Source organism: Aphelocoma coerulescens, unplaced genomic scaffold (assembly GCF_041296385.1).
Source record: "Aphelocoma coerulescens isolate FSJ_1873_10779 unplaced genomic scaffold, UR_Acoe_1.0 HiC_scaffold_60, whole genome shotgun sequence".
In the NCBI taxonomy this organism is placed as follows: Eukaryota; Metazoa; Chordata; class Aves; order Passeriformes; family Corvidae; genus Aphelocoma; species Aphelocoma coerulescens.
Window position 1 is genome coordinate 766,375 of NW_027183949.1, and position 10,586 is coordinate 776,960.

The 10,586-nt window shown below is 57.3% G+C and overlaps 1 protein-coding gene and 1 long non-coding RNA gene across 2 annotated transcripts; one reads left to right on the plus strand and one right to left on the minus strand.

Moving 5' to 3' along the window:
* Positions 1–199: 199 nt before the first annotated feature.
* LOC138102054 (uncharacterized) lies at positions 200–3,474 on the plus strand. Its single transcript, XR_011147296.1, has 3 exons — positions 200–299; positions 1,034–1,219; positions 3,260–3,474. It is a non-coding gene; the product is annotated as an uncharacterized lncRNA (long non-coding RNA).
* Positions 3,475–7,730: 4,256 nt separating this feature from the next.
* On the minus strand, positions 7,731–8,663 carry LOC138102053 (olfactory receptor 14J1-like). The gene has a single exon (XM_068999807.1). The coding sequence runs from the start codon at positions 8,661–8,663 to the stop codon at positions 7,731–7,733; it is 933 nt and encodes a 310-aa protein (XP_068855908.1).
* Between the last annotated feature and the right edge of the window lie 1,923 nt (positions 8,664–10,586).

A 10,586-nucleotide genomic window follows, 5' to 3' on the forward strand; every position in this document is an offset into this window, starting at 1 on the left:
GCTGCAAAGCAAATACCTCCAGCAGAAGCAAAGAGGGAGAAATACAGCTGTCTGCTCGCTCAATTTCCCACAGTTAGAAGCTTTCAAAAGAAACAGATGACAAGAGGCGTTTGCAGAAGGGGTAGCAGAGCCAAGAGAGGCGGGGCCTCCCTTGATCCTCTCTTTTATTCGGAGAAGGGGAAAGGGGAGGACTGGGGGCAGACCCGGGGTGACCGGCCAATCAGACACTGCTAAAGAGTCTGAGTTACATTTGGGTTTGCCCGAGCTTGGAACAAAGGAGCTCAGAGCACATGGCAGAGGCAAGTGTCCTCATGGGAGGGGAAGCTCAGAACAGGCAGCAACAGGATGGGACATGGAATGGGGGACATGGAATAGGGGATATGGGGGTGTGGGACAATGGGATGGGACATGGAACGGGGGATATGGGCATGTGGGACAATGGGATGGGACATAGAATGGGGGACATGGGGGTGTGGGACAATGGGATGGGACATGGAATAGGGGATATGGGCGTGTGGGACAATGGGATGGGACATGGAACGGGGGATATGGGCATGTGGGACAATGGGATGGGACATGGAATTGAAGACATGGGATGGGGATATGGGGGATGTGGGATGGGGCACATGGAATGGGAATGGGGGGATGTGGGGGATGGGAGATGGGGATGAGGGACATGGGATGGGGAGGGAAATGTGGGGCATGGGGGATGTGGGGCATGGGGGATGGGGGATGAGTGACATGGGATGGGGGACAAGGGGACATGGGAGATGGGACATGGAGTGGGGGCCACAGGATAAGGACATGGAAGGGGGGAATGGGATGAGGGACATGGAAGATGGGGGAAATGGGGGACAGGAAGTGGGGGACATGAAATGGGGGACATGGAGTGGGGACTTGGAGGATGTTGGATGGGGGACACAGAATGGGGGACAAGGGAAACATGGGGGACACAGTCTCCAGGTGTTCAAAGAGATTACAATAAGCAGACACAATGACAAAGCAATTTTTGAGGCATTTTTCTTATTATCAGGTCCTTACACCCGGTCAATGCCCAAATCCTGGCACAGGGATCCCGGTTGCTTGGCTTCACCACCATCCAGCTCCACATGGGAGCCGCGATATCCCAGCACGGAGCAGCCGGGTCACCAGGGGCTCTCCCGACTGGCGGCTGAAATCTTTTCACACATCTCACAGCTCACCTGAGGACCGGGAGTGGGTGATTATCTGTGGCCTTGCCTCTTCCTCCAGTTGTGAGGGCCCTGCCTCTTCCTCTTCATCCCTCACTGAGGGATTGGTGATGATTTGGTCTCAGATGTCTTCTGCTGTATAGCAGGAGCTGCTCCGGCAGGGGCTGTTCCTCTGGCTCAGCTGCAGTTGGAGTGCCCACGGTGCCTGTTGCTCTGCTTTCCTCCTCCTCCCCCTGAGGGTGCTGTCCAGTGACCAGCAGTGTCCCGGAAACAGTAGCCAGGGCCCAGCAGGCTGCATCACTTTGCACCTCTCTGGAGCTGCTGCAGCGTTTTCCTTCACATTTTCTATCACTTTAACGGGGTCCTGTGGCTGTTCAGGGGTGAACTTCCAAACCATTGGAGGAGAGGAGTTCTCCAAATACTGGCCCATTCCCTCCCACATTCCATGCCACTCGTGACTATCCACCCTCGGAGCAGGTCTCTGAATGACCGTCCTGGAAACCTCTGTCCTGACTCTAAACATGGTGTGGACCCCACTGAGGAGACCCGGCAGACTCAGCAGCAAGAACAGGATTTCCTTAACATCCAGAGGGAATTCAGAATTCCCCAAAGCTGTTGGAAAAGGCCTGAAGGAGGAGAAGGGGGTGAAAGGCTGGGCAAAATCATCACCCTCCCCTGTTCCCCCCACAGGCTGGGCACAATTATTAATGAATTCCCAGAGGTAGCACCCGAGGCCAGGGCAGGAGAGCAGCACTGGAGACACATCCCAAATGACCCCCACTGCCCTTGATGTTCTCACAGCACAAACTGATATCCCGCAGCACAGCAACAAAGCAATCCTGGTGCCTCTCCCTGCTCTGGAAAAGATCCCTGAGAGGAGCACAGACAGGAATATGCACAGGGTGAGGTCCCACAGCCCCAGGAGCAGACCAAGGCACATTGTGCCCAGGGGCTCTGTCCCTGATACAGCAAATGCTCAGATCAAATTTGCTTCCAACCTGCTCTGTGCAGATCTGGTGTTTTACAACCCAAATGCCCCACATTTTCCCCAGAAAGGTGCTGTCCCCCATCCACACAGCCCCTTTGCAATCACAACCTGCTATAATTTCCCATTTGCCCTTCGTCTCTCAGTGTTCACACGGGGATTGTGAAGCCTCTTCTGCTCCAGGAGCCTGGTTGGGAAGCAATTGGCCCCATAACCTGGGGACAAGATATTAATGACAAAACTGCTCATGCCAGCAGAGACAAGACAGGGGCAGAGGAAAGGGGAGAGCCAGGCCCAGGGGACAGGGCTGGAATGGTGATGGCTGTGAGGTCACTCCCAGTGCAGCAGCCTGGCTGGCCCTCAGCAGACATTGTGGCCAGGAAGCACTGTGAGGTCACCCAGCACATCAGAGACCCCACACAACAGGAATTCCATCCCTGGGGAGGTGAAGGAGTGCGGCAGCAGGGAGAGGCCCCACCTGGGCTCTGATTCTGGGGCACCTCTGTTGCACAACCTGACCAGCCCTGGCACACAGGGAGGCCGGCCGGGCTCATGGCCACCCTGCTCTGTCTAGCCCTGCAACTGGGGAAAAATCTTTCCTCATCTCCTGGCTGAACATCCTGTTTCACCCAACACCCCTTGTCTTTCATCCTCCTCACACGCTCCAGCCAAGCTTTCTCTGCCTAAAAACAACAAAGTCACCATTTCTACATTTCCCCTTTGCAAACTGTCCTTGCTGTCACCTCCTGGCAGTGGCCTCATGGGCCCTGTCAGAGCTCGCCCTGTCCCTGCCCTGCCCCAGCTCTGCTGCCCCACAGCTGCTGGATCAGGAGGGGCAGAGCCATGGGGGAGGGGAATGCACAGGGACTCCTCCTGGGAGGGACCTTGGGAGGTTTCCAGGCCAGGCCAAAGCCCAGCCAGCAGAGAAAGGGACCCAGGGATGGGCTGTTTGTGTGCTCTGCCATGGCAGGAGAAGATGCAGAGCCACCAGCTCCCTTCATGCCGTTCTCTCTCTGTTTTCTCATACTTGTGCCTCTACAAACCGCCATGATCCCTTCCCTTGCCTTCCTGTGTCCTTTTCTAGGCATCCCTCAGGAAGTCTGGAAAATGCTCTTTCTGTCTGACCTCCATGAGTCTCAGACCCAGAGGAAAAACCCCATCCTCATCTGTGAGGTCATCCTGGGAGAGTCTGCCACTGACCCACTTGGGGAATCTTTCATGCAGAAATGTTGGAACATTCTCTGACTTGTTTTAGACGGTTTGAATTTTGAATGGTTTCTGCACAAATATGGCAATTCACGTCCCTGCTATGGCAATTCTTTGATTTTCATGGAAATATAAGGGATTAGGTGAGATGAAAATGCTAACATGGTGAAAGCAGGTATTTGCAGCCCTATGGAGAAGCAGTTGGTAAAATAAGAATCAAAGAATGATGGGGCTGAGAGACCTCAAGTACAGGATCAGTATGTGGAGGTGGAGATGCCTGGGCTCAGTGGTTTGGAGACTGTAGTGGTTTGGTCTAAAATACTCATTACTGTTTATCTTCTGTGAGATAAGAATTAGGAGAAATGCAAAGCAGGCACCAAACTTGAAAGAATCTAAAGAAGTTTATTAACAGACCTAAAAGAGGGAAAAAAAATTATACCATAGCTTCAGAACTCTCCTCCTCCCCCCACCTTCCTCCCTTCTCCCACTGACAATGTAAAGACAACCCTTCAGATATTCAGTCTGTTTACCACTTCCATAATAACCTTGTTCAGTCCAGTTAGAAAGAGAAGTCTCTTCTTGCTCGTGCTATGAAAACATTATCACAACGAGCCAGCTGCCCACTTCCAAATATTGTTCAGTCCATTTAGGAAGAGGAGTCTCTCTGCTCGTGATGTTGAGTCCCTTCCCCCGACTTGCAGCTTTTCCCGCAACTGCTTTCGAGGGTCCACTCTTGAAGTTGTTTGGGGTACAATTTTAAGGTTGAGCCGTTCAGAAACAAAAACCAGAGGCCCTTCTCCTTCCCTGGGAGCAAAGGGTCTTCCTCATCTTCATCGTTAGGACTATCTCTGGGAGCATCTCTAGGAACTGAGGTTTTTCTCCTTTCCTCTTTGGAGCAAAAGTCCTCATCTGGTTCATCTGGTTCATCTCTCTCTGTCCAAACTTCTCATGAAATTACAGCTGCGGCAGCATCTGCCTATTGCTTACGAGTTGAACACTCCACCCCCCATATCTTCATGAAATTACAACAGGATACTCTGATATATCATAGCTTCACAACAGACTTTCAGCTTTAAGCATTTCCTCTCTCTCTTCCCTCAGGTTTTCAGCTCTTCACAGCAATAAAAGGGTTAATCTCACCTCGGCCTTGCAGCTGGAATGTGGCTTATCGCTGTTGGTCACTGACCTCTGCCGGACAGAGGTGCCGCTTTGCTGAATCTCGGCCGCAGTGGAGAGGGGGGAGAGCCGAGCTGCTCCGGTCACCCACGGCAAGGCAGTGGGGGGGGTTCCACGGCTGGAACAGGCCCATGGCTCCAGGCTGGCCGTGGCCCAGCCCGGCCTGGCCCAAGCAGGGCCTGGCCGGGCCCACTGGCCCCCACACGGGGCCTGCAGCCACCTGTCCCAGCGCCGGAAACGAGAGAGAGCTTGGGGGGGAGTTTGTCTATTCTTAAGTGTGTATCACAGAGGCGGTCACAACTTTAAGTGGCTTAAAGAATTGTCGATATTCAAACTGGCCAGCTGATAGGTTCTATCAGGTCCCAGAGGAAGCTGTAAGCACCCCTTAGCAAGGATATCCCTTCCAGGACTATGCTTGCTAACCTATGACATGAGGGAAAAAAGAGGGTGCATCACATTTGAAGGAATGTCAGGTATCGCAGGAAATGTTTAAGGGAGTCTTTAGGTCATGTAGGAAAAAACTTAGAGAGGCAAAAGCCCAGTTAGAACTCAATCTGGCCACTTCTGTGAAGGACAATAAAAAATATTTTCATAAACACATTAATGGCAAAAGGGAGGGCAAGGAGAACCTCCATTCCCTGTTAGATGGAGGAGGGAATTTAGTAACTAAAGATGAGGAAAAGGCTGACCTACTTAACCTCTTCTTTGCCTATCTTTTCAACATTAAGACAGGTCATCCTGAGGACAAGTGGCCTCCTGGGCTGGTAGATGGGGACAGGGAGCAGAACAGCCCCTGTAATCCAGGAGGAAGCAGCTGGTGACTGCTGAGCCCCTCAGATGCTCACAGGTGTCTCTGGGAGCAGATGGGATCCATCCTAGGGGGATGAGGGAGCTGCTGGATGAGCTCCCCAAGCGTGGATTTCAGTGTCTTCATTGATGATCTGGATGAGGGCATTGAGTCCAGCACCAGCAAATCTGCAGATGACACCAAGCTGGGTGCGAGTGTGGATCTGCTGGAGGGTAGGAGGGCTCTGCACAGGGACCTGCACAGGCTGGATCCAGGGCCCAAATCCAACAATGGGAGGTTCAACAAGACCAAGGGCCAGGTCCTGCACTTTGGCCACAACAACCCCTGCAGCGCTACAGGCTGGGGACAGAGTGGCTGGACAGCGGCCAGGCAGAAAGGGACCTGGGGGCACTGATGGGCAGCAGGCTGGACATGAGCCAGCAGTGTGCCCACGTGGCCAAGGAGGCCAATGGCTCCTGGCCTGGATCAGGAATGGAGTGGCCAGCAGGACCAGGGCAGGGATTCTCCCCCTGTCCTGGGCACTGGTGAGGCCGCACCTCGAGTGCTGTGTCCAGTTCTGGGCCCCCAATTTAGGAAGGACATTGAGGGGCTGGAGCGTGTCCAGAGAAGGGCAACAAGGCTGGTGAGGGGTCTGGAACACAAGTGCTGTGAGGAGCGGCTGAGGGAGCTGGGGTTGTTTCTCCTGGAGAAGAGGAGGCTCAGGGGAGACAAGGAGGTGTCAGGGCACGGCTTGGGCTTGATGATGTCCAAGGTCTTTTCCAGCCTGGTTGATTCTGTGATTCTCTGAAACCACCCTTGAAGCAGCTGCAGGATGAGCCCTGGGCCTCCTCTTCAGAAGGTCCAGCAGCCCCTGTCCCTCAGCTTCTCCACACGCGCCCCAAAGCCCATCCTGTCAGTCCTGCAGAGCCTCTCCAGCTCCTCCTCACTGCCCCACAACAGGGAGCCCCACAGCCAGACACAGCAGCCCAGATGTGCCCCCCTGGCCTGTGGTGCCCCTGGCAAGGGAACAGCTCGAGGCACTGCAGGGCCCTGCAGACAATTCCTGCAGCACTTGTAGGATGATCCTGCTCCCCAAGGGACGTTCCCATGGTGCCAAGGCAGGAACTGAAATGGGGAGTGGGGCCAGAGAGGAAAGGGCAACCAGGGCTGGGCTGTTTGCAGGGGAGGGCACAGGGGTGGGCAAGAGCAAGAAATGTGGAGCAGGAGAGAGGAAAGAAAGCAAAGGTGAGGCAGAGGAAATGCTCAGGGCTGTTTGGGGGTGGCTGCCAGGCAGCCCTGGCTCTGAGCAACAACGTCTGCAGTGGGACAGGAAACTCAGAGCTGATGGGAACAAACTTTCTGGCTGACTTGAGAGGCCACGACAAAGCTGAGAGGTTTCCCTGCCGTCCCCCAGCCCTTGCTGGCCCCCAGGGGCTGATGGCATTTGTGCTCACTCAGGTTCCTCTCCCCACACCAAGACCGTGGGGTGCTCACGCCTGGGCTGTGCAGTGCAAACAGGGGCTCCTGAGCCAGTCCTGCCGTGTGTGTGCCTGCAAGGATCCAGCCCCTCTCTGAGCTGGGGAGAGGCCAGGGCTGCAGAGGGGGGATGTTGCTGGCAGGTGCATGAGGCCGCTCTGGGACGCTGCCCTGGGGTGTCCAGCACAGGGGGGATGGATCAGCCCCTGCTCTGCTGCTCCTTCCCGGCTCCCCCAGGGACCCTGCAGAGCACCAGCCATGCTGGTTGCCCCCACCCTGCCCACGGCCACCCTGGGGCTGCTCACGGGGGTTTTCTCTGCTGAGCACTGGCCTGGGCGTGCTCTTGAGAGAGCCTGGGCAAGGAGCCTGGAGCCCCCAGGCCCTGCCCTGAGGCGTCAGCGCTGGCCCAGCAGTGCCCATGGCCTGTCCCTGCTGCAGCCCCGGCACTGCCACCCCAGGGCTGGGAGCGAGCCCCAGAGCACTCAGGCCCTGCAGCAACACCAGGGGCAGGAGGGCAGCGCGGCAGTGGCACGGGAGCAGCACTGGCAGCACCAAGGGCTGCTGCTCCTGGGCACAGCTGCTGTGCCCCCCTGATCTGCCCCCAGCTCTGCACACAGACATTGCTGCTGCAGCTCCACAGAAGGCAACTAAAGGGGCATCTCTGCTGGAAACTTTGCTGGCAGATCCTTGAGTTCATTTAAAGGCAGCGAGAGCACAGCTCCTCATTGACACAGTCTGGGGCCACAGCCAAGGTGCAGAGAAACAAAATGAGAAATGGAAGAAATATTGCCCTTGCTTTGTGGACAACAATAAATTACTGAAGGCAGAGAAAATAACCCCAGAACCAAACCAAGTAGAACTATCAAAGACGAGTTTTATTACAAGTGATTTGCAAAAATTGGCAACCAGTTTAATGTTTCTTAAATGGTCCAGCCATCAGTGTCCACACTGCAGCCTTGAGCTCCTGGTTCCTCAGGCTGTAGATGAGGGGGTTCAGGGCTGGAGGCACCACCGAGTACAGAACTGACAGGGCCAGATCCAGGGATGGGGAGGAGATGGAGGGGGGCTTCAGGTAGGCAAATGCTGCAGTGCTGAGGAACAGGGAGAGCACGGCCAGGTGAGGGAGGCACGTGGAAAAGGCTTTGTGCCGTCCCTGCTCAGAGGGGATCCTCAGCACGGCCCTGAAGATCTGCACATAGGAGAAAACCATGAACACAAAACAGCCAAAATACAGAAAAGCACTCAGCACAATAAGCACAAGCTCCCTGAGGTTGGATTGCGAGCAGGAGAGCTTGAGGATGTGTGGGACTTCACAGAAGAACTGGCCCAGGGCATTGCCCTGGCACAGGGGCAGGGAAAATGTATTGGCCGTGTGCAGCAGAGCATAGAAAAAGGCACTGGCCCAGGCAGCTGCTGCCATGTGGGCACAAGCTCTGCTGCCCAGGAGGGTCCCGTAGTGCAGGGGTTTGCAGATGGACACGTAGCGGTCGTAGCACATGACGGTGAGGAGGGAAAACTCTGCTGAAATGAAGAACACAAAGCAAAACACCTGAGCAGCACATGCTGAGTAGGAGATGTGGCTGGTGCCCCAGAGGGAATTGTGCATGGCCTTGGGGACAGTGGTGCAGATGGAGCCCAGGTCGGTGAGGGCCAGGTTGAGCAGGAAGAAGAACATGGGGCTGTGCAGGTGCTGGCCGCAGGCTACGGCGCTGATGATGAGGCCGTTGGCCAGGAGGGCAGCCAGGGAGATGCCCAGGAAGAGGCAGAAGTGCAGGAGCTGCAGCTGCCGCGTGTCTGCCAATGGCAGCAGGAGGAAGTGGCTGATGGAGCTGCTGTTGGACATTTGCTGCCTCTGGCCATGGGGATCTGTTCTAGGAGGAGACAGTGACAAGTCAGGAGAGACTTTCCTGAGCAATGCCCAAGCCCTTTCTCCCAGCCCTGCCCCTGACACTCTGTGCCACCCAATTTTCCTTTTCTCAGAGCCCTTCCCTCAGCCCCGTGCCTGGAGCTCTGCTGGGATCTGGCCCTGTTGCCGTGACGAGCAGGGGCTGTGCCCATGGACACCGAGGAATCAGCTCTGCTCTGCAGCAGTGGGGTCATGGGACAGGGGGACAAGGGCCAGTCCTGGGGTTGGAATTTGTCAAACAGAACTGCTCCTGAGGCAGAGGAGCTGGGCAGCATCTCCTGTGCCAGGGCCAAGGAACGGTGATGGCCAAAGGCACTTTGAGAGGGTTTCCTGCTGTGCCCAGGGAGAGCAGAGAGAGCTGAGCAATGCAAGAGCATTGGCTGTAACTCAGTGAAGGGTGAGGGGAGCTGCTCTGTCGCTCCATCTGTCCCCAGCTGCCCTTCCTGAGATCGAGGGCAGTCACTGTGTTCCCCTGAAAATCAGCCTGGCACAGCTGAGAGCAGAGGGAGCCACAGCAGAGCAAAGTGGCTCAGCCTTTCTCAGAGTCTCAGCCCCACTGCTGGCCAAGGACACTCCCGGCCCCAGTGTCCCCTGGAAGGCAGCTGACAGCTGGGATGGCATCCCGAGGGCACAGCGAGGCTCCTGTCCATGGCACTGCTGGAGGAGAGCCGGCTCATTGCCAGCCTCCCAGCCCGGCCTGCCCAGAGCTCCCGGGGCAGAGGGAGCTGGGACACCCCATTGCTGTGCTCAGCCTGCACAGGAGGAGCCCCAGGGCTGGGCCTGAGCCTGCAGCTGGAAGCGCCATTCCCAGAGAGCCCCTCAGCAGCGGCAGGAGCAGCTGAGCAGGGCAAGGAGAGAGAGCCGGGCCCTGAGGAAAAGCCTTTCCCTGCCCAGCGCTGCCCAGCCCCTCCCGGGCAGCACCAGGGCAGGACAGTCGCCCTCAGGCCCCGGGCAGCAGGAACGGGCCCGTGGCCGCAGAGATGCCCTTCATCTCTGCTGCTGCTCTGCCGGCCCAGGAGGGCACCGAGGGCCCCGAGCCCCCGGGCTGAGGGCCCCGAGCCCCCGGGCTGAGGGCTGTGCTGGCTGCGAGGGGACACCGGAGCTGCGCTGCTCAGGGCGGTGTCTGCACTGCAGGGCAGCGCCGGCAGCTGCCACAGCTCCCCTCAGCAGGGCTGCCCTCAGCGCTGCCTCCCTCCCTCCCTGCCCACGGCTCTGCTGCTGGAGCTGGCCCAGCCGGGAGCTGCTCCTGCGGCCCGGGCTCCGTCCCTGCCGCTGCTGCCGGAGCCCAGCCCAGCCCCTGGGCCAGCCCTGCCCGGCAGCCGCTCGGGGCTGCGGCGATTAAAGAACAGCTCCCCCGGGCCTGGGCACCATGGAAAGGTGATGCTGGCTGCATCTGGAGGCTGGCGAAGTGCAGGCACTTGCTGAGGCTCCCAGGAATCCTCGGCGGGATGGTTTAAGAGCCTCAGGCCCTGCTCTACCCTGCACAGCTGAGTTTCCATTCCCACCAAGCTGAGCCTGGGAGAAGTGGGAGCACAGACTGAGGAAAGCAGACACTCAAGCAGGAATCCCATGCCCTGAATGTGCTCATGAAGAGTCCCCTCAGAAGTGAGCTGGGCATGAGCTGGAGCTCGGAGCAGCCCTGGCCCCCACAGCAGCCTCTCCACAGCAGCAGGACCTGCCCTGCAGCAGTCACTCCTTGCAGCCACAGCTCCCCTCCAGCGCCCATGGGGAGCTCCCAGGCAGGCTGAGAGCTGCCCCTGGCAGGTGGCAGATGCCCTGGCCTGGCAAAGAGCCCTCAGGGCTGCAGGAGCTGCTCTGCAGGACAGCCCTGGGCACCCCTGGCTGCTGCCCACCTTCAGA